The sequence below is a fragment of the Lacerta agilis genome, chromosome 11, assembly GCF_009819535.1.
Source record: "Lacerta agilis isolate rLacAgi1 chromosome 11, rLacAgi1.pri, whole genome shotgun sequence".
NCBI classification, from domain to species: domain Eukaryota; kingdom Metazoa; phylum Chordata; class Lepidosauria; order Squamata; family Lacertidae; genus Lacerta; species Lacerta agilis.
The window spans coordinates 8,739,039-8,763,490 of NC_046322.1; the positions used below are offsets into that span (position 1 = coordinate 8,739,039).

The window sequence follows — 24,452 nt, forward strand, 5'->3', positions numbered from 1 at the left end:
ACCCGGTTCACCAGATTATGAGTCTACTGCTCTTAACCACTACACCACACTGGCTCTGTACATTGGAGTGTACTGAGTTGCCAAAACTGTAAGTGTAATGTTTTAATGTATCATATATTTTGATGTTAGCCTCCCTGAGCCCGGTTCTGGCCGGGGAGGGCGATATAAATAAAAATTTATTATTATCTATTATTATTTGTTTGGTCAGGGTGTTTCTTCATCCCAATCAGCCCTTGCTATATAACAGCTGCCCACCCATCCGAGTTTTGTTCCTTTCCAGGAAAAGCCTGGTCTCTTTCTGATCTGGGAAAAACTACTCCAAGTTCATCTCCGTTGAACTGACCTTTTAGCCAGCAGAGATGAACTATGATTGACCTGAGTGTTGCGGGCTCCATTTTCACAAGTCTTTGACACCAGAGGGAGGTGGACTCCCTGCTCATGTTACATATACCTATGTAACATGCTCCACATGGTAAGGTTGCTGGTGTTGCTTGTGAGGCACCTGCCTGGTTTGCGGCAAGTAAAATGATGGATCGACACTGCGGCAAACTTCACCCTGGGTTATTTCCCTTTCCCTGGGAATTGCTAGGAGCTGCACTTCTGTAAAGGACAGGTGTGCGTTTCCAAAACAATATCCGCGGCATCCTTCACAGCGAAGCTAAAATTTCCAGGATTCTTTGGGGGGAGCTGGGAGCATTTCGCTGGTTTGGAAGCGATGCAAGTGTTTGTAATACATACATCCTTGGAGGAAACCACAGGAAAGAACATAGAATCATAGAATCATAGAGTCATAGAATCCTAGAGTTGGAAGAGACCACAAGGGCCATCCAGTCCAACCCCCTGCCAAGCAGGAAACACCATCAAAGCATTCCTGACAGATGGCTGTCAAGCCTCCGCTTAAAGACCTCCAAAGAAGGAGACTCTACCACACTTCTTGGTAGCAAATTCCACTGCCGAACAGCTCTCACTGTCAGGAAGTTCTTCCTAATGTTTAGGTGGAATCTTCTTTCTTGTAGTTTGAATCCATTGCCCCATGTCCACTTCTCTGGAGCAGCAGAAAACAACCTTTCTCCCTCCTCTATATGACACCCTTTTATATATTTGAACATGGCTATCATATCACCCCTTAACCTTCTCTTCTCCAGGCTAAACATACTCAGCTCCCTAAGCCGTTCCACATAAGGCATCGTTTCCAGGCCTTTGACCATTTTGGTTGCCCTCTTCTGGACACATTCCAGCTTGTCAGTATCCTTCTTGAACTGTGGTGCCCAGAACTGGACACAATTCCTGAAGAAGGCAGATTGGGCACACATTTGCTCCTAACAGAGAGCCTTCCCCTGTATCGACCATCTCAGAACCTATGACCAGCAAGGGAGCCCCCCCCCCCGTGATAGTGCTGCCACTGGGGGCATGCCTGGTTGGCGGTAAATCATGACAGGGCCTTCTTGGTGGTGGCTCCCTGCTTTTGGAATGCCTTCCATAGTGAGATGCACCAGTCTCCCTCACTGTTGACATTTAGGAGAAAATGCAAAACAGTCCTGCTGACCTAGGCTGAAGGTCCTGTCCCTGGTAACCCAGAAATTATTAGTTTGAGTTTGGTTGCTTTTAGGAATTTTTAACTGTTTTTAGATAGTTGTTTTTAACTTGTTTAATTGTGCGGCCTTAGTATTGGCACGTTTGCTGCCCTGAGATCCTTCAGAGGAATAATTTGAGGAGGAGGGCGACCCCACGGCAGAAGCCCAACCATACCAGCTCTCCCTTGCCTTCTATAAATTTCTTGATGGCATTATTGCCCCAAGACTTAAATCATTACCATATTCTTTCACTTTATAAGCACCAGCAGCAGCAGCTGCCCAATATTGTCGCTGTTCTGCACAGTCGTAAGTTCAGCATGTTGCGGACTGACATACCTTTGGGAACATCCATGGGGTTAAGGCTGCCAATAAGATCTCTGACATAGAGTCCATCACCCTCATCCTTGCTCAGCCAGTTGTTGCACGGGAAGTAGAAGCGGAGGTGGGGCCTGTTCATGTCCGTCACTATCACACGGTCCAGAAACCAGCTGGCATTCATCCCTGTGTTGTCGTGCTCAATTCTGTTGCATAAATCAGAACAAGGCGCAGGTTTGGGGGGTTTGCCGCACCTTCGCGTTTAATGTAACAGCAGGGAGTGCTGGATTTTTCAACTTTCAGATTCTCAAAATGAGGGGTGCTAAAAAAACTGTAACGTAACTTGGGAATTCAAAAGATATTTTGGTTAAATTGATATAAATTAGTTTTGCTTGGTAAATAATGACATTTAAAAATAATTGACTTTTTCACGTTTCTGTGTAATTCCAATAATTTTATACTCGTCTTAGCAAAAAGATTTTGTGAAAAAAATTATGTAAAATTGCATAAAAATCATTAACAATTATTGCCAAGTATTGCAGTTTTATTATATATTAATATTATTTTTATCATTTTATACATACACACACACACACACACACACACACACACATATATATATATATATATATATATATGTTGTAACATGAATCAAGTTCAGCTCCATTGACAAACTGGGATTCTTCTTTATAACAATGGCCTGATTTACAGTCATACCTTGGGTTGCAGACGCTTCAGGTTATGCATTTTTGGGTTGCGCACCGAACCGAACCCGGAAGTACCGGAACGGGTTACTTCCAGCTTTCAGCACTCACACAAGGGCAGAAGCACTAAATCACACTTTGCACATGAGCAGAAGCACTGATTCACAACCCGTGTGTGCGCAGACACGGCGCTGCGGGTTGCAAATGCGCCTCCCGCATGGCTCATGTTCGCAACACGAGCATCCACTGTAATTAGTTTCTTAATCTTTTGATGTAAACACAACTTTTAAGCTTATTAAAAGGGTTTCATCCAAAAAAAAATTAAAGGGATGTACATTTGCAAAATCTGGATAAAATGTACTGGATGTACATTTGCAAAATCTAAGATAAAAAAATGAACTAAAACCTACATACAACAACAGTGGCAAATGGCTTTAGATACCTATTAGGTCCATAAATTACCATGTAGCATATTCAGCAGTTGACAAAGGACAGCCAGACATATAAAGGGCTCCATTACCTTCAGTAGCTTAGGGCCTCATCAAACCTAAATCCAGCCCTGCTAGCAAGCCATCATGCCTGCCTATAATTCTGGCACTTCATATGCACCTTATTGCTAAAAGCCTATGAATTTATCTGATAAGAGCATGGGTAGGCAAACTAAGGCCTGGGGGCCGGATCCTGCCTAATCACCTTCTAAATCTGACCCGCAGACAGTCCGGGAATCAGCGTGTTTTTACATGAGTAGAAATGTCCTTTTATTTAAAATGCATCTCTGGGTTATTTGTGGGGCATAGGAATTCGTTCATTCCCCCCCCCTTCAAAATATAGTTCACCCCCCCCCCAAACAAGGTCTGAGGGACAGTGGACTGGCCCTCTGCTGAAAAAGTTTGCTGATCCCTGGAAAAGACTATGTAGATCAGGGGAACCCAATATTCTGTGTTTCCGTATTGTGGTAGGTTCCGCTACCATACCTTATTTTCTTAATTGTCCCAACGTTGTTGGTTCTCACTCGAAACACATCTGTTTTGCTTCTCTCAAAGGCAGAGCTGCTCCTGAAATATACACATGCCCCCAGAAAGAACAATTATTGAAGAGAAGGGGTTAACAGTGATAGTTACAGATGGTCTGCACATGCATTTGCACCACTCAGCTGACTAATCACCAGATAATTTGAACCTAAGATGGGGGGGGGGAGCTCCCATTACCTATTGTAATGCACAGCGGTGGCCATGAAGCCTCTGGCTCCTATTGGCTGAGTTGGTGGGAGGCACCAGAATGTCCATTAACATTCCAAGGCTGAGAGAATGAAAGAGGCAGCACGGAATTCTCACAGTCCATCCCCCTTGAGGAAAGTGAGGGGTCACTTTGGCTGGGACAGACACCTCGGACTGAGGGTCACGCTACGCGTGTCTTATGCTTCTCCCAGTGTTTTGGTTTCTTAAACCGAAAAGACAGCGCTGGAGGATGCAGTCAAGAGAAGAGGAGTGCTAACAACCGAAGAGGGCTGGCTACAAGCCAGAGTAGCTGGTCTTACTGGGGAGAAAAGCAGGAAGCAAAGAACAGTGAAGGCAGGGGATTTAAGAAAGTGAAGAGCAAAGGAAAGTTGGCACTAGGGGGGGGGGGACGTTGATCCCGTGTTCTCAAAAGTTCCACGATATGCAGAAACCAGGATCAGCTTGCTTCCATGGTGTGCGTGGAAATCTAAGATGTAGGACCAAACTCTTACTTTGGAGAGTTCATATCACAGGTGAGATTTGAACCAGGGAACATCCTGAACATCTGCTCAGTCTCTTCCATTGCAACCCTATGCATGTCTACCCAGAAGTAAGTTCTACTGAAGAAGAAGAAGAGTTTGGATTTGATATCCCGCTTTTCACTACCCGAAGGAGTCTCAAAGCGGCTAACATTCTCTTTTCCCTTCCTCCCCCACAACAAACACTCTGCGAGGTGAGTGAGGCTGAGAGACTTCAGAGAAGTGTGACTAGCCCAAGGTCACCCAGCAGCTGCATGTGGAGGAGCGGAGACACAAACCCGGTTCCCCAGATTACGAGTCTACCACTCTTAACCACTACACCACACTGGCTCTCCTCACAGATAATTGTACACAGGAATGCAGCCTTAGGCAGAGGCACTGAGTTGTGCCCAACATGTAAGGGGGGTGTCGCACATGTGTGATGTCACACTCATGCTGCCACCACCCCCCCAACCCAGCCAGGCTGACTCGGCGCACCATCCCCCAGCCACCGCCAGCCTTTATGAAGACGCTTTGCCCCGCTGCATTCCCAGTGGAGGACATGCCAGGGTGAACACACTTTGCCCTGTCACAACCCTAGTGGAGATCACCAGCGCACCAAACCCACCTTATAGGGCTGTTGTGAGGATAAAGTGGAGAGGAGGAAGAGAACTATGTCCAAAGTAAAGATAAAGGACCCATGGACAGTTAAGTCCAGTCAAAGGCAACTATGGGGTTGCAGCGCTCATCTCGCTTTGAGGCCAAGGGAGCCGGCGTTTGTGCACAGACAGCTTTCTGGGTCATGTGGCTGGCATGACTAAACTGCTTCTGGCACAACAGAACACTGTGACGGAAACCAGAGTGCCGTTTACCTTCCCGCCACAGTGGTACCTATTTATCTACTCGCTCTGGCATGTTTTCAAATTGCTAGGTTGACAGGAGCTGGGACAGAGCAACGGGAGGTCACCGCGACACGGGGATTTGAACCGCCGACCTTCTGATCAGCAAGCCCAAGAGGCTCAGTGGGCTCCTTGGAGGAAGGGGGGAATAAATGCAATCAATCAATAAATTCTAAGCCTCACTGGATCGCAGGCCTGGACAGGTCCCACAGATGTTGTTCAGATTGACTTGCCCCCACCCCAGCCTATAACAAAATAGATGCAACATGAAGTGTAATCTACTTTGGGGGACCTCTGGAATGGACGTTTCTTGTCTTGATGACACATGGAGACATGCAAATTCCTGTATGTTTAATGTGGGGAACGGGGAACCTATGGCAAAGATGTTTCACGTGACTTCAGCATGCCTTGTGGTGACCATTCTCTGAAGCGCGCCGCCGAAATGCAGAGGTGACATTGCCATGCACCAGTGTGGCAGTATGCAGCGGTGAAAGGGAAAGAAGCAGAAAGCCTTGTGGCGACCAAAAAGGTGCCACCTTTGAGGAAATGCATGGCATTTTGTGCAATCGGCGCCGTGGAGCGAAACAGGGGGTCTAAAATGTCATGCATTCTGCAAGGCGTATCATCCGTCAACGCTCCGAAAAACAGCCCGCCGGGGGAGATGCATGAGATTCCATCCTTTTGCCATATTCTGTGAAAAGCGTGACAAAATTTGGAGCCGGGATGGCGTCATGCTCTCTTGCCACCCTTGCTGTTGAATCAGTTATTGCCGTGTTAGCTGGAGCTAACAGGCAGGAATATAAATTCCTTCTGGTTTTGCCTGTTAAGTTTGTTCTGTTCTGTTTTGTTTCTGAGGAGACCATGGGGAAGAGAAGAACGGGAATTGGGAAGCCCTGAAAAGCAATTACGCCGCAGCAAGATTTCTGACAGGGGTGACGCCTTGTCAGCATATAACACCTGTGCTCAGAGATCGACACCGGTTGCTGATTTGCTCCCAGGTTAATTTCAAGGTGTTGCTATTAGTATACAAAGCCCTGAATAACTTGGGACCAGTTTGCCTACGACATCGCCTTGCCACATATTTGCCTACTCGAGTGTGGAATTGGCACTGCTGCAGGTGAGACATAACACCCCTTACACGTTTGTAAGAACTCGGTCATTTCGTGTGACGGCAACTACACTTTGGAACTCCCTGCCTATTGACACCAAGCAGGCACCTTGCTCTTTTCAATGCCTGCTAACAACATTCTTGGTTAGACAAGCCTACCCCTGGTGTTTAGAAACGCTGGTGTGAATTTTAAACTGTTTTAGTATTTTAACTGCTTGTATGCTTTAATGTAATTGTTTGCTGGTTTTGTGGTTGATCTTTTCGTAAACTGCTTTGAGGGTGTGTGTTTTTTTACAATCAAACGGTGCATAAATACAGTGGTACCATAGCTGTCAAGTTTCGGATTTGAAAATAAGGGATCAGCAGTCTCACCTATCCTGGGGACAGTCACATGTCAGTGGTGGGCGGAGCCAGAAGCAAAAGTGGGCGGAGCAGCAATGTAAACTCCAAGTGGGCTCGGGCTCGGAGCGGAGCAAATAGGAGGGCAGCCAACAAAGAGGAGGGCAGCCATGTGCTCCGCGCGATGGAGCCCCATCGTCTTCTTGTCTGATCCCATCAAAACAGGACAGGAAGCAGCAGCTGCTCAAAGGCAGCCAGGCTCCGCCCACCAGCTAACCCTATTGGCTGGCTGAGGGGCTCGGCGGCAACGGATAGGGGCTGATGCAGGGGGAGGAATACACCCCCCTGTAAGCACGGGAAACGGCTCCCACTTGCTTTGAGGGCTGAGGCTTTTCTCTCCAAGTAGGCGAGGTCTTCCCACCCAGTCCCTGGCCAGCAGGGGAGGAGCTGCTTCCATTAAAAACGGGAAATTTAAGGGAAATAAAAAATAAGGGAGAGCAGCGGGAAACTGCTTGAAATAAGGGAGAATCCTTGGGAAAACGGGATACTTGACAGCACTGAGTGGTACCTCGAGTTACAAACGTCTCAGGTCACAAACGCTTCAGGTTACAAACTCCGCTAATCTGGAAGAGTTACCTCAAGCTGAGAACTTTGCCCCAGGATGAGAACAGAAATCGTGTGACGGCGGCGCAGCGGCAGCAAGAGGCCCCATTAGCGAAAGCACGCCTCTAGTTAAGAACAGTTTCAGGTTAAGAACGGACCGCCGGAACGAACTAAGTTCGTAACTAGAGGTACCACTGTACATCAAGCAGGATGTTCATTTAATAAGAATTTTAAAAGGTCAAAAGAATTGCAAGCTATTTTTGTGACATTTGGCAAGGTAAGGTGGAGTGCAGTTGCAGGGTTAAGTCAGGAGAGAGTTAATTTAAAATGCTGGACAAGATTCCCAGCAATGAATGCTTAACGGCTCATTCTGGGGTCATCAATGAAACTGACTGGGAAGAGATTGGGGAGATGTATGAGAAAGTACTTTTTCAACATGGCAAAATAAAACAAAAACTATTTTCAGTGATTGCTTAAAACCTTTTTCTTTTTTTCCTGCTTTGACAAGCCTATGTAGAATGCTGGCATATGTTTAATCTCTTTTTTTCCTCTTACTGTTTATTTTAATCATCTTTGGAATGTTTTTAACTGTCTTTCACTGAAAATTCTAGTGTGTTTGTTTGTTTGTTTGTTTTACAAAAACAAACAAACACACTAGAATTTTCAGTGAAACACAGTTATTACAATCAAGCAGTATGTAAATGATGCATAATAAATAAATGAAAATAAGAGGCATGTTGTTATGGCCGCTGTTGTGCAGCTGGAATGTGTGTGGATGAACCTGTCATTTTATCTCATTTAAAGCAGTATTATGCCACTTTAAGAATCATGGCTCCCCCACAAAGAATCATGGGAATTGTAGTTTGTTAAGTCTGATGAGAGTTCTTAGGGGACCCCTATTCCTCTCACAGAGTTATAGTTTACAGAGCAGTTTAGCAGTGAGTCCCTCTTTCCAGAGAACTCTGGGAACTGTAGCTCTGTGGGGGGGGGGGAATAAGGGTCTCCTAACAATTCTCATCACCCTTAACAAACTGCAAATCTCTGTGGGAATCCATGATTGTTTAAAATGTTAACATATTGCTTTAAACGTCTGGTGCAAATATGGTCTCAATTTCTCATTTTTCCCATCTTCAGTTCTCCGCATCTCTGCAGCAATTTGTTATTTTTAAGAAAAAAACCCCTCATGAAAATTCATCAGCGAATTTCTCATAATAAACCCATTCTTGTATGCCGTTTTGAATAATATACACATTTTTGCAGACAAGTCCCCCTGAATTAATTAATTCTGTGTGTTGTTTCCCCCAATATATGCACTTTTGTACACAGCGTTTGGTTGAAGAACCGTTACGCAACATTCACAAAAATGCGAAATTTAAGGATAGCCGTGTTTCGCCTCACACATTCGTTTGAAGAGTGTGAATTGGGTGGTTTCTCATTGAAATGCACACAAAACTAAATTTCTCTCCCACCACCAGCTGGGGCTGATGGAAATGGCGGTCTAAAACATCTACAGTCTACTTGGTGTACCATCTCCAAGTTAATTCTCTCAAATATGGCAAAGAGGCCTGAAATTTCATGCATTTCCTTTACCATTCCCATATTATTTGTCTTTATAAGGTTCTCATGTTTGAGTTGCTTCACTGGAGAAGGAAGATCTTTTGAGGGGGAAACTTAAGAGAGTTTCAGGTACCTCTTGTCAGCGCTGTAGACATGGAGAAAATGTGGCGTTATGGTATGAAATTAACATTTTCGGTGATACAATGACATCCAAAAGAGAGCAATCAAGCATTGTAGAGAACCTGGTGCAACACAAGTATGGGAGCCTAACAGTGCAATCCTTGCCATGGCTACTCATAAGTAAGTCCTAGTGGATTCAAGGGGGTTTACTCCGAGTAAGTGAGGTTAGGATTGTCCTTTAAGCCAATCCCTTGCCCACTTACGGTACTTGGGACTAAGTCTTCCTTCTGAGTACACACAAATAGGATTGCACTGTTGACCGTTCTCCATTAAGACTGTGGGACCATAAAGAAAACAAACCATTTTGTAGAAAATCTGAACGTTGTACCAGCCATCTTCCTTGTTGCAGGCTACATCCTAAGGGCTGTCACAGGGAAAATGGAGCAAGCTTGTTTCTCCTTCTCCCAACCAATGGATTCAAGTTACAAGAAATAGGGCTGCCATATGTCTGAAATTTCCCGGACATTACAGGGATTTCAAAGACCAAAGTGACGTCCAGGGGGAATCTCTGGAAGGCAGCATTTTGTCCTGGACAATTTCTGGGGTTTCCTTAAAAGCTTAACAATGTTCAGGGTGTCCTGGTTTTTACTTATCAGAATACGGCAACCCTACCAGAAAGCAGATTCCGACTCAACATCAGGAAGAACTTTCTGATGGTAAGAGCTTTCCGACAGTGGGACAGACTCCCTCAGAAGGTGGTGGACTCTTCCTTCCTTGGAGGGTTATAAGCAGAGGTTGGATGGCCATCTGTCATGGATACTTTAGTTGAGGTTCCTGCATTGCAGGGGGTTGAACTAGATGACCCTAAGGACCCCTTCCAATTCTACAATTCTACAATTCTATTATTCTATAAATTACCCATCCCTCGTTTTCATTAATGCTATGATCGGGACATCTTCTGATTCAGAACCATAGGGGCCCAGCCACCCTAGTTTTTGATTCATACAGCCCCCTAAACCTGCTTGGATGTGGGTCTATTGAATATGTACTTAAATTTCATGACAAGCAGGACATATAAGCATTTTACCATTGACACAGCTCGCCTGCCACTATGCAACAAGGTCCACACATGTCAAACTCGCCTCATTGCACCGAGCCCATCTGTTCCCATTCCAATATCTTCCCCGCCTCAAAACAGTTATGCAAAACCACAGTCTCGCCTATTGGCAATAACCACCCGCTGCACTTCAATGCGCTTTTAAGTGGCTCAGTTAACTATAGTACACTTTCTGCAAAGCTACAGAATTGTCAGGTGAGCTTTTACATTTTGGGATGAGGGGGTAAGTGAAAAAGGCTTCTGAATGGGCATTTCAAAACAGAGCAGTAACAAAAGGATTGACACATGTATGGGTCTGTGAGTGTTCGAGTTATACATGCAGGTGTGGGTCGAATTTTCTCACAGGCTTCGCATGCATTCAGAATGTGCCGCATCCATCAGTGAATCAAGATACATTGCAAACCGAAATCTCTCATATTAGCTTACTGCAGAGAAAGCTGCTGAGCTCACAGATACTCAGCGAGACTCACTTGCTGGTCAGGTGGGCTTTTGGAGTGATGCCAAATTCTCCAAAGAGAGTAACAAAGACATTGGCATCGGTCCCTGCTCCTCGGACATCTCCTGTCACCGTCACAACTTCGTAGACTGTGGAGACAAATGGGAGGAAACACATGAGAACAGCAGGAAGAATGTGTCCTCCTCTCCGGGGTGGAACGGAGCAACAGGTCAAAAGGGACCCCACTGTTGAGATTTGAAACAAGTTTCGTTTTAGAGTAAGTGCAGGATCCAGAGCAAAGATCTTTTCCATGTCAATATGCCTCACTTTTGAAAATGTAAAAAGAGGAAGATTTCATTGTGCCTCAATTTCTCATTTTCCCAACCTCCAATTCTCCATATTCCTGCAGTAGCTTACGGTTTTTAAAAAACAAGTCATCGTGAAAATTCATCATGGTATGTATTTTTGTGGTTTCAAACAGCAAACCACCCTGTGATCTTCAGGTGAAGGGTGGTATGCAAAGTTAAGAAATAATAATAATAATAATAATAATAATAATAATAATAATAATAATAATCAGCATTTTAGTGTACGTTTCTCCTAATATATACCATTTTGCAAGCAGTATTAACTAAAATACACATTTCTGCAAGCAATCAAAATGAATTTTGGTATGTTATTTTCACTCACAATGAATTTTTAAGCACACATTCCCCCAATATATGCATTTTTGAACACATTATTTGCTTGGAGAACTGCACCACAAAATTTAGAGAAGTGCAACTTTCAAAGGATACTTTTGCTTGGTTCACCTTTCGGTTTGAGGAGTATTAATGGGCTAATTTTTCACTAAACTGAAAACAGAATCCAATTCCTGCCCCTTCCATGCAGTGTCTACCCTTTCCCTATTATAAAACCCTCCCCTGCCATAAGAATGAAGCCAAGAGCCAAATGCAATCCAAGTGCTGCTTCCCAGAATCCTCTGCAGTCTTGCAAGGCATTCTGGGATGCAACTATTTGAACATGCACAGCTTTATTGGTATCCCTAAAAAAAAGATCATTCTCTCAAAGCAGCCATTTCTCTCGCTCGTGTTTTCTGGCTGGCCCTGACTCTTGAGCAGTGCGTGGTCTGATTCCTTGGGTCAGAGCCTCAAAGTCCCCAAATCAAGGCCTACTATGGCCTTAAGTTCTGACAAGTGACACCCTTTTGCTCGCTGCAAACATTACATCATGATACGGTTAAAGAAGCTTAATTCCGGTTTGTTGTGACGTGTGCATTGACAAGCCATGTTTCAGGGTTGGCCGGAAGATTGGAAGCCAATGTAAACCAATCGTTTGTGGATGTGCAAACCATAACCTTCTGGGTGAGAGTCAAGGGGAACACCTCTTCTGAGATCCATCTTTCCATTGGCCAATATTTGTAACACCTGTAACACGGCCTCAACCCATTATACCTGAAGGAGCATCTCCACCCCCATCGTTCAGCCCAGACACTGAGATCCAGCTCCGAGGGCCTTCTGGCGGTTCCCTCCCTGCAAGAAGTGAAGCTACAGGGAACCAAGCAGAAGGCCTTCTTGGTGGTGGCGCCCGCCCTGTGGAACGCCCTCCCATCAGATGTCAAGGAAATAAACAACTATCTGACTTTTAGAAGACATCTGAAGGGCAGCCCTGTTGTGTTTTTAATTTTTTGCTGGAAGCTGCCCAGAGGGACTGAGGAAACTCAGCCAGATGGACGGGGTATAAATAAATAATTATTATTATTATTATTTATTATTATTATTATTATTATTATTATTATTATTTGTTGTTGTTGTTGTTGTTGTTGTTGTTAAAAATAATACCTTTTATTTTTATCTGCTACCAATTAATTGGGTCAACTCTGGAGTTTACTCAAAAAGAAATTAAATGCTGCAGCCCTAAGAGTAAGTTTTCTACTTATTTTAGACAGGGCGACTGAAATAGCTGACAAATCCATGTAGATTATGAGTGGCTGGCAACCCTCATATAGCATATCCTGGCACCCTCCAGAAATTCCAAACTATAACTCCCGTCAGCCCCAAGCAAAACACCTATACCAGCTGAGGCTGATGAGAATTGCAGTTGAAAACCTTGGTAAGACATCAGGTTGGCAAAGGTTGCTCTATCCTCTATTTTGCAAATCCAAGCACTGCAAGGGACGCGGGTGGCACTGTGGGTTAAACCACAGGGCCTAGGGCTTGCTGGTCGGCGGTTCGAATCCCCGCGACGGAGTGAGCTCCCGTTCCTCAGTCCCTGCTCCTGCCCACCTAGCAGTTCGAAAGCACGCCAAAGTGCAAGTAGATAAATAGGTACCGCTCCGGTGGGAAGGTAAACGGCGTTTCCGTGCGCTGCTCTAGAAGCGGCTTAGTCATGCTGGCCACATGACCCAGAAGCTGTACGCCGGCTCCTTTGGCCAGTAACGTGAGATGAGCGCCGCAACCCCAGAGTCGGACACGACTGGACCTAATGGTCCGGGGTCCCTTTACCTTTTACACTGCATCCTAGAGGAGGCACATGCAGGGCTTTGTTATTCTTGATGAGCCACTGCAAAGTCAAATGTTATTATTTCTGACTCGTTGCATGATGAGTGCCTTGAGTCATTTGGAGTCTTAGCTGGGAGCAAAACATCGGTCTACCTTTCAGAAGCCAGGAAAACACATATTGGTTTCTTCACAGCACTGGCAGATATTAGTTCAGAAACTGGCAGATTTTGTGATCTAATTTCAATTGGTGCTGGGCAGGGAAGCACATTTACCAGAGAAATGCCAAAATCTAACTCACAGGTATCCACTGTGATTAGCGAGCAATGCGCCCTTTATATCGTGCTGATTTGATAGAAAGTGATGTATTTCTCCATCCTCTTTGCAAACTTGTAGAGGTACAGCTATAGAAGAATGAGAACGGGTTCAGTTACAGAGGGGTGAATCTGTCAGTGTTGGTTTCTGTTTTTCCCCAGCATCTTAATGTGAACTTCTGCTATACCTCAGGCATGTCCAGCAAGTAGATCGTGATCTACCGGTAGATCACTGGATATCTGTTGCAGATCACTGGTAGATCACTGGATCCCCCCCAAAGAAGCTCAACAACTTTGGATTCCGTTAAAAAAAAGCTCAACAGCTGTGACCTGAACCTCCCAAAAGGGGGTAGATCACTGCCAGTTTTTAACTCTGTGAATAGATCACAGTCTCTTGTAAGTTGACCATCCCTGATATAATCAGATCCTGGGAGTAACTGGTCATGCCAGATCATTGTCTGTCTTTTAGCTTAAGATACACATGGCTGGTTGTATGTTACAGAATCACAGAATTGTAGAGATGGAAAAGACCACAAGGACCATTTAGTCCACGGGTAGGCAACCTAAGGCCCGGGGGCCAGATGCGGCCCAATCGCCATCTAAATGTGGCCCGCAGACGGTCCGGGAATCAGCGTGTTTTTACATGAGTAGAATGTGCCCTTTTATTTAAAATGCATCTCTGGGTTATTTGTGGGGCCTGCCTGGTGTTTTTACATGAGTAGAATGTGTGCTTTTATTTAAAATGCATCTCTGGGTTATTTGTGGGGCATAGGAATTCGTTCATTATTATTTTTTCAAAATATAGTCCGGCCCCCTGCAAGGTCTGAGGGATAGTGGACCGGCCCCCTGTTGAATAAGTTTTTCTGACCCCTGATACACATTTTTCTAAACAATTCTTATTTATACAAAACACATTTCCCTAGAAAAATTCATTTTTGTATATATCTTTTCCCCCCCATTAATGCATGCAATTTTATGGGCACATTACCTCGGTGCATGCATTCTTGTATACATTACTTTTCTGGAGAAGTTAGGTGAAGTGAGAATGTTGAGAGTTGTGGGAATGTGACCAAGGGTTCTGGAAACCAAGCCTTATGAGGAACAGTTGAGGGAACTGGGTATGTTTGGCCTGGAAAAGAGAACACTGAGTGGAGATATGATAGCCGTCTTCAAATATCTCAAGGGCTGTCACCAGCTTGTTTTCTCCTAATCTGGAGGGTAGGACCCGAACCAATGGATTCACGTTACAAGAAAGGAGATTCTGACTAAACATCAGGAAGAATTTACTGGTTGGAGCTATCCAATAAATTCCCCATTCCTGTTTTTCATTGATGTCAAAATATTTTGCAACCCTTAAAGGTAAAGGGACCCCTGACCATTAGGTCCAGTCACGGACGACTCTGGGGTTGCGGCGCTCATCTTGCTTTATTGGCCGAGGGAGCAGGCATACAGCTTCCGGGTCATGTGACCAGCATGACTAAGCTGCTTCTGGCAAACCAGAGCAGCACACGGAAACACTGTTTACCTTCCCGCCGCAGCGGTACCTATTTACCTACTTGCACTTTGACATGCTTTCGAACTGCTAGGTTGGCAGGAGCAGGGACCGAGCAATGGGAGTTCACCCCGTCGCCGGGATTCGAACTGCCGACCTTCTGATCGGCAAGCTCTAGGCTCTGTGGTTTAACCCACAGTGCCACTCACGTCCCACTGTTTTCAACCCTTAGGTTTATTTTTACAATGTACATAGCAGATCTTCAGCAGTCAAATACCCAGCGATCTACTGATCTGTTAAATATAAAATCTGATCATCCACCCACCCAGGTTTTCAGAAGCAGAACAGAAAGTAACACTATCAAGTCACACTTGCCTTTTCAGACCTACCCCCCAACAGATCTGAAAGACAAGGTGTAAATTAATTAGTAAAGTGGTCCTCTTCATTTCCCTCATTATTGAACGCAGCCTGTTTTTAAATACATATCATCTTACTAGTATTCATTCCCTGTGATGTGCCCATGAAAGAGCAATGCTCCTCACCGAGGCTGTTTGGATATTTCAGGTTGCCAGAAGCCTTTGACTTCCTAGAGCTACTTGTGCGAGATATCAAGGGCCTGATGCATCTTGACAGCAAGGCTGGGGCTGAAAAGAACTGCGTCCTGCAGGCAAGATAGATTCTTCCACTTCTCAGAGCTAAGAATCACAGAGAATCATAGAATTATAGAGCTGGAAGGGACCCCCAAGGATCATCTAGTCCAGCCCCTACAATGCATGAATTTCAGCTAAGGCATCCATGACAGATGGCCATCCAGCCTCTACTTTAAAAACATCTAAAGAAGGAGAGTCTACAACCTCCCAAAGGATACCATTCCACTGTAGAACAGCTCCTGCTTCTTCCTGGTGTTTAGTTGAAATCTCCTTTCTTGCAACTTGAAGCCAATGGTTCGAGTCCTACCCTCCGGAGCAGGAGAAAACAAGCTTCTTCCCTCTGCTATGCGACAGCCCTTGAGATATTTGAAGATGGCTATCATATCTCCTTTTTTCTAGGCTAAACATACACAGCTCCTTCAAGTGCTCCTCATAAGGCTTAGTTTCCAGACCCTTCGATCATCTTGGTTGCCCTCCTCTGCACATGCTCCAGCTTGTCAATATCCTTCTTAAATTGTGGTGCCCAGAACTGGACACGGTATCACTGGATGGGGCAGCTGCAATGGTCCTGCATCACAGGGGGTTGGACTAGATGATTTGCCCAATCCCTTCCAATTCTGTGATTCTGAAGGAAGATAAAGGTGGCCTCAAATGGAAGCAACGCAAATAGCTCAAAGCTTACAACACATTTACGATTTCAAGCTTGCTTTCACAACAGAGTAGAGGGGACCCTTTGCGATGCAAAACTTGCACAGTTGCATATTTGGTAGAACTGGGGTCAGCGTGCTTGTCCTCAAACTTTTCAGACCCAGGACTTGCTTTCATGCATTTAGGGACTCATTCCTTAATTATTTTATCATGCATTTTTACGGTGGTGCTCTGCTGTTGCGACCCACCTTGGATCAGGCCATGGCCTGGTAGTGAATCCTGACCCATCAGCCAGATGTCCACTGCCAACAGAACAGAGGAACTATAGGACAGGACCCCACATTTTGTATGGATCACATCTATGAGCCACACTGGGAGGGAGCTGGTCACCAGCCACACAATTTCATTTTCCCCATAATGACCCCAGTCCTAAGCATGCAGCTGGGCCTATGAGAGAGGCTGCTGCCTGGACTCAGCCTTTAGTTCTTTTCACATGTTATTATCTCATGTGGATGATAACAAGTTGCCTACCCAAAAGGGCTGTCGTACAAACTGAATTTTTGAACTTTAATGCTATCGTTTAGCTTTATTATTTGCTTCTCCTTCTATTTTTCCGGGAGGGGGGCGTGTTAGGTTATCTGAATCATTTAGCGTTTTGCTGCTTTTTATTCTTTCATCATTGGTTTTGTTGGTTTCTAAATGGTGCCTTCGGTGGTTTTTTAAACTAGAAAAGTGGCTATAAATATTTTAAATAAGTAAGTAAGTAAATAATTAAATGCAGTCCGCATCTTCAATGATCCTCACATTCGTCTCTCGTTACTCTTGCGCCCTCCTTCCCAGTTTTTCCTTTGCTGTCACTCCAGCTGTAAAAATGTTGACTGTAGGCTTCATGGGGCAGGGATTCTTTTTTTGTTACTGTGTAAAGCACCATTTTATTAAGCTGCTCTGGTTTTGTCCCCCATTTCCCCCAAGGAACTTGGGGCAGCATGCAAGGTCCAATCCAGCCCCACACTCCTTTCCATCCTCCCAACACCCCTGTAAGAGAGTCACAACAGCCCTGGGTGCTCGAGATTCGCTCAGTAAGCTCCATAGCTAAGCAGGATATACACTGAGGTCTCCATCCATCACTCAGTACATCACTTCACACTGATCTGGCACCTTGTCTTGTAAATCAAACATCACTAAAACTGCATTGAGCATGAGTGCAAAGGGATCCCTGACGCAGAGACCATATAACACTGGTCCTGAAAGACCTACATTGGCCCCCAGTACATTTCCGAGCACAATTCAAAGTGTTGGTGCTGACCTTTAAAGCCCTAAACGGCCTCGGTCAAGTATACCTGAAGGAGCATCTCCACCACCATCATTCACTGAGGTCCAGCTCTGAGGGCCTTCTGGTGGTTCTCTCACTGCGAAAAGTGAGGTTACAGGGAACCAGGCAGAGGGCCTTCTCGGTAGTGGCACCTGCCCTGTGGAACACCCTCCCATCAGATGTCAAGGAAATAACAACTATCTGACTTTTAGAAGACATCTGAAGGCAGCCCTGTTGAGGGAAGTTCTTAATATTTGATGTTTTGGCATGCTTTTAATATTCTGTTGGGAGCTGGCCAGAGTGGCTGGGGAAATAAATAATAGGCAGGGTATAAATAATAAATATATTATTATTATCATCATCATCATCATCATCACCATCATCTCTCACCTTTTTTCTTATTGTACTCGTCTTCAGTTTCATGGCAAGAATCTGAGTGATAATCCCGAAGTTCTTGCTCATACATCTCAGCAAAATTCTCATCATCCTTTTTCTTCTTCTTCTTCCTGTCTTTGTCCTTGGACTTCTTCCCTTTCTTCTTTTTCTTCTTCTTCTTCTTCTTCTTCCCACCATAGTCCTCGTCATCATCCTCACTGTCACTCCACTCTTTCTTCTTCTTTTTCTTCTTCTTCTTCTCGCTCCTCTCGTCGTCCTCGTCCTCTGTCAAGCCCCTTCCTCTCTCCTGTTCCTCCTCATCTTCCTCATCTTCCTCCACCCCCTCATCTTCCTCATCTGATGATCTACTCATCCTCTCTCCCCCCCCCAGTTATCACCTACACTTTCCCTTCTCTTTCCTCATCCCTCTGCAACGGCCTTTCCTCTCAGGCTCTTTGGACTTCCCTCGATCCTTCTTCCCTCGATCCTTTCCTCTGTGTCCCTCTTTCCTCTTCTACCTCTTGAAAGTTGCTAGTTTCCTCTAAGCTTCCTCGCACCTGCACCTCCCTCGATGCCTGCGCTGTGGACTTCCTTCCCTGCTTGCAATCAACAATCCCATCAGACGGTCGCTTCTTTGACTGCCTTTAACTGTATCCCTCCTGTCTTCCACCTGTTTGGCCAAAAGGCCCCTTCTGTTCACATCTTTCATTTCCTTCTCTCCTTTTCGGTTCCATTACTTATTCATTGGCCTGCTCAGAGTTGCTTCCTCCACCTCCGCCGTCTTCGGCATCTTTTTTTAAAGAAGAGCTTTCCTCTCCCGAGATCAAATCCTGCCATGAGTCTACCATGTCACACCTGGCCAATGAAAGCCAGAATCCTTTCGAATGTAGGTCAGGGAGGGAGCGCGTAATGAAATTCTCCCGTGGCCTGAGCCCAGAGAGAGATTTATCCAGAGGGGCAAGTCTATGCCGCTCTCCTCGCAGCCCCACTTTGAGCTTCAGAAAACTTGGCTACTTTGACGTGGGGGGGAGATTATCCGGCGCTCCTTCGGTCAGCTGACCCCAAGACAGACAGACAGACAGGTGAAAAAAGAGAGAGAGAGAGAGCCATCCAGCTACTTTATCTGGCTGGTTTGCAGTTCCCTCTCCATTATTCATGGGTCTCAGGATTGCTTTACAGCTGGGGATCTCAAACTTTGTCGCAGAGAAACTCCCTAAGTCGATCGGGGGGGGGAGCAAATACGTTGCCTGCGTGAGCTCCAAGGTTTGGTCCCCGAAATCTCTCAGTAAAGGTAAAGGGACCCCTGACCATTAGGTCCAGTCGCGGACGATTCTGGGGTTGCGGCGCTCATCTTGCTTTATTGGCCGAGGGAGCCGGCGTAAAGCTTCCAGGCCATGTGGCCAGCATAATTAAGCCACTTCTGGCGAACCAGAGCAGCGCATGGAAATGCCGTTTACCTTCCCGCTGGAGCAGTACCTATTTTATCTATTTGCACTTTGACGTGCTTTCGAACTGCTAGGTTGGCAGGAGCAGGGACCGAGCAACAGGAGCTCACCCTGTCGCAGGGATTCGAACCGCCGACCTTCTGATTAGCAAGCCCTAGGCTTGGTGGTTTAACCCACAGCGCCACCCGCGTCCCTAATCTCTCAGTAGTGCCATCATTAAGCCGCTTCGAGATCAATATTTGTCGTTGAGAGGAGAGAATGTGCATATTAAATCAAATCAAAGAAGCTTTCGCACTTAAACTGCTAGTATGAAGTAGGAGCCCGGTCAAAGGAAGGCTAAGAAGTGTCTAAACTCTGTGTCCCTGGGATGCCCAGAGATGGAAAGAAGACAAAGTTCTTCCAACCAGAGAAGAATGGCAAACCGAGCTGATGGACTATGCCGAAATGGCAAAGCTGACTGGGAAGCTCAGGAATCAAGAAGACAAAAGCTTGACAAAAGAATGGGAGGAATTTGTAAGTTGCTTAAGAGACCACTGTAAGCAGATGGAAACAGTGGCAGGGTTTTGACTTCGCTTGTAGTGTAACAATTACTATGGAAAATATGGATTGATACAATAGTTAGCATTTGAAGAAGATGCAGTCTTAAACATTTTAAATGGGAATCCAGGGAGGGGACGGGGGGAAGTATGAGATTCAGAGGAATCTCTCGATATGAATATGTATTTGATTTTTTTTCTTTATGATTTTGCATTGTAAAATCAAATAAAAATGATTTTCAAAAAATAGAGAAGTATCTAAACTCTGCTAATTTTTTCCTCTGTGTTTATTACTTATTGCACTACTCAACTGTACTTTTTTCAAGCGACTCCCAGGGCAGATTACAAATGAACTCAAAAGCCTCATTATCACCTCATTCACTTGCCAGAGCAAGGAGCACCCATCAATTTCTCAGGTGCTCCAGCAAATGGCATAATCGTTCCTGCTCTGTGCGCCCTGCTCTGTGCTCCTCTACATTCTCCCTCCACTACACCAGTGCTAAAACCATTCCTGGGTCACATCACTTAGAATCGTAGAATTGTAGGGTTGGAAGTGAACCCCAAGGGTCATCTAGTCCAACCCCCTGCAATGCAGGAATCCCAACTTGTGGCCCCTCATCCAATTTGAAACGATACTGAACCCTGCTTAGCTTTGCAAATGTGCTAGCAGTTTTATGTGCTAGCGCCACTAGGAGGATTGTGGAGGAGTAGGAATGGATTGCACGATTAAATTATTCCCCAAAATATCCCCGCACATAGAAAACATGCACATTGTAAAGGACATTAGTCTAGCTTTCTACAGTAAATGCTATTTTTTATATATGCAGGGATATGAGACCCGTATGGGAAAGGGATTCTCATGCTGGATTTTTTAATGATCAGTGGTGTAGCATGGGTTGCTAGCTCTTGGAGCAGACGGGCACATGCACTGGGAGGAAGGGCGTGGAGGCTGAGCGGAGCCTGCCACACCAGCCCAGCCCTTGTCACTGGTACCGCCGGAGCAAACCTCCTCCATTGTGGCCAAGCAGGGCTGCACTGTACTGCTTGCTTGTCAGCACAGGGGGAAGCCCAGACGGTTGACGTGGCCCTTGGCAGGTGAATCCCCCCCAGCGCCTGTGGAGAGGAGCACCAGGCCAAGCCATGCTGGAGGTCACCCCTTGCTCACCTCCCTTCATCCACACCTGATCACCGTCTGGGGAGCACGTCGAGCAAGGAGTGAGCAAATGCTGGCTGGGCGGCTATTCAGCCAGGGGGCCAAGGACACGGCAGCAAGGCCAGGCCAGTTCCTGGGGCCCAGAGACCCCTGGCGGCAGGCAGGTAAGGATGGGGAGCTGGGAACAGGTTGCTCCAGGGCAGGGGCGGAGCAAGGGGCGGGGGGCGGTCTGCCCGGGTACCACCCTGGGGAGGGTGACACTCTGGGGGCAGGCCCCACTCCCGTGATCGACACCGTCGGCGCGGCAACTTTTAAAAGGCTGCAACACGCGAACAGCAGCACAGCGTCTGTGCTGCTGTTCATGTGCTGCAGCCTTAAAGGTTGCTGCACCGCACGGAAGGGGTGCCGGCCGATCGCGCCCGCCATCTTGGGTGGGCTGTGCATGTCCACCCAAGATGGCGGGTGCAATCGGCTGTCACCCCTTCCGACCAGCGCCACGCCATGCCACGTTTTAAGGCTGCAGCGGGCAAACAGCAGCGCTGCCGTTCGCCCGATGCAGCCTTAAAACGCGGCGCGGCGCCGGTCGAATGGGGTGCCGGCCGATCGCGCCCGCAATCTTGGGTGGACTGCGCATGTCCACACATCCGCAGTCCACCCAGGAGGCTGTGCACGCATCGTGACATCAGGGCACGCGCGCTGGGGAGCGGCACACCGCCCCCCGGGGAGGGGTGCCTTGAAGTTTGCCGCCCCCGGCGGCAGAGTGGCTCCCTACGCCCCTGCTCCAGGGTGACATGGGTTTCCTCCGGAAGCCAGCGCCTGTGTAGGGGCACCCGGTTCGCACCCTCTCAAAATTGTGCTACAGCCACCTTAAGCACGCACACCCCACGCTAGGCCCCTGTTTTTGATGGCTCCCTTCAAAGACTCTTTTCAAAGTTCCCTGACATTGGAAAAAACCAGTTCTTTTTCAAATAAATAAATAAAGATCAGCTGTTATTTCTCACAAGCGCAGCATTATTTACCCATGGCGCATCTAGACCCTATCATCAGCAGTAAATTGCTCGGAATTTCAACACCTTTTTAAAGTCTTCTTTTCACCTGCGATCTGGAGAGAATAACAGTGAGCAAATATGCAAATGAAAAGCCAGCGTCCACGATCAAGCTGTTTGAGTTTTCCCACCCGGGACAATTAAATCAAAGATCAGAGTTCTCCATCAAAGCCATTGTCCCTGCCGACATACCTGCCGTAATTAAATTAAAAGTAATACACTGAAGAACGCCGCGATGCCTTTTATCCTTTCGTTCTTTCTTTGAATAGCAGAACAGGGGAAGCCGTGCAACGGAAGGTCACCGATGCATAAAGAATGATCAGGCCAGAGCAACCAAGTTAGCAGCAACACAGTCAGCTTAAAACCGTGGCTCCTTAAATTGTTAAAGAAGGCATACAATATTCTGTTGGAATGGGAAACTAGAGGAAGTTAAAGCAGTAATGATCAAGTGGGCACAGGACCTAGGTCACAACATAAAATTTGACGATTGGATAAGGCTTCGGAAAGTGAACTTGAAGTTTATGGATTGTATATTGCTGAAAGAGAATTACCGGTATATGAAAATGATGTATAGGTGCTACATTACACCATTAAAACTGGCCAAAATTTACAAAACAGAACAAAAGAATTGGTAGACCATAAACTTGACATGAGTCAACAGTGTGATGCAGCAGCTAAAAAAGCCAATGCAATTCTGGGCTGCATCAATAGGAGTATAGCATCTAGATCAAGGGAAGTAATGGTACCACTGTATTCCGCTCTGGTCAGACCTCACCTGGAGTACTGTGTCCAGTTCTGGGCACCACAGTTCAAGAAGGATACTGACAAGCTGGAACATGTCCAGAAGAGGGCAACCAAAATGGTCAAAGGCCTGGAAACGATGCCTTATGAGGAACGGCTTAGGGAGCTGGGTATGTTTAGCCTGGAGAAGAGAAGGTTAAGGGGTGATATGATAGCCATGTTCAAATATATAAAAGGATGTCATATAGAGGAGGGAGAAAGGTTGTTTTCTGCTGCTCCAGAGAAGCAGACACGGAGCAATGGATTCAAACTACAAGAAAGAAGATTCCACCTAAACATTAGGAAGAACTTCCTGACAGTAAGAGCTGTTCGGCAGTGGAATTTGCTACCAAGGAGTGTGGTGGAGTCTCGTCCTTTGGGGGTATTTAAGCGGAGGCTTGACAGCCATCTGTCAGGAATGCTTTGATGGTGTTTCCTGCTTGGCAGGGGGTTGGACTGGATGGCCCTTGTGGTCTCTTCCAACTCTATGATTCTATGATTCTATGCTGCCATTCAGTTTCACGCATCCTGAGCTAATGACTCAAGGCAGCTTCCTGTGTTCCTATCCTGTGGCTTCTTGGACAGTCTCTCATGGACTACAGGATTTGCAGCGGTAGAGTGGTTTTCACTTAGTGGTTCCTAACCCTTTTAATGCAACGTCCCTATGCATGATCTCCTTCGATGCTACACTTTTCACTTGAATAAATCACTCGTGTGAGCGCCAGACCATGCATGCCCCAGAGTCACATGAGGCCATCACCTTTACTGAAGCTACCGTAAATAGGTCTGGATCTGCTCAATGGCTGCATGAGAGACAAGATGGAAGGAAGGCAGGTTAAAGCAGCAATATATTGTTTAAAACAAAACAAGCCGTGTATGTCTGTTATGAGAAGGGAGGTAACACGTGTTAATTGGCCTTCAGTTTGGTTGCCCAGATTCAATCGTGATGGTTTATCATCACACAACACAGTGTTTTGCCTGAAATCAGTGAAGAGGAGGAAGGAAAAGGGAGATCTCTCTGTCTAACGCTAACCTCTTGATGGGATCCTCCTGTAGTTTGCTATCCTCAAGTCTAAGGACAGGGTGCCCCCTGCTGGAAAGGAAAAAAACAAGATTCTTGAAAAGTTGTACCTGAACATTCATAGAATCATAGAATCAAATCCCCACTTGGCTATGAAGTTCACTGGGTGAAAATGGGGACCAGTCACCGCCTCTCAACCTAACCTACCTCACAGGCTTGTTGTGATAACAAAACAGGATGGGAGGGTGTGAACACTGTATGCCATCTTTAGCTCCTTGAGCTGCAGGTGGAATATACATGAATTGTTTTTTAAAAATTCTTTCCAGTAGCACCTTAGAGACCAACTAAGTTTGTTCTTGGTATGAGCTTTCGTGTGCATGCACACTTCTTCAGATACACTCAATGTATCTTAGTTGGTCTCTAAGGTGCTACTGGAAAGAATTTTTTATTTTATTTTGTTTTGACTATGGCAGACCAACACGGCTACCCACCTGTAACATGAATTGTTTTTGACATCCAGCTGTCTCGGGAGACCGTGGAGGAGGCCAACTCCCCCCCTTTTTTAAATAGAACTTTTGGGGTGAATAGATGCATATGAACAAACACAACAAATAAATAACTGTGTCTCTGTGCATGATTTGAGGTGACATCTGAGGAAAAGGGGTTGTAGGAAGG

The 24,452-nt window shown here is 46.0% G+C and overlaps 1 protein-coding gene across 1 annotated transcript in view; it reads right to left on the reverse strand.

Moving 5' to 3' along the window:
• The window catches only part of LOXHD1 (lipoxygenase homology domains 1), a 146,743-nt gene extending 128,574 nt beyond the window's left edge, over nucleotides 1-18,169 (reverse strand). Inside the window, exons 1-4 of the mRNA XM_033164495.1 lie at nucleotides 17,812-18,169; nucleotides 10,542-10,656; nucleotides 3,568-3,648; nucleotides 1,911-2,095 (exon numbers count right to left, since the gene is read on the reverse strand). Of these exons, the coding sequence (XP_033020386.1) occupies nucleotides 1,911-2,095; nucleotides 3,568-3,648; nucleotides 10,542-10,656; nucleotides 17,812-18,169 (739 nt within the window). The remainder of the gene's footprint in view (nucleotides 1-1,910; nucleotides 2,096-3,567; nucleotides 3,649-10,541; nucleotides 10,657-17,811) is intronic.
• Nucleotides 18,170-24,452: the final 6,283 nt, after the last annotated feature.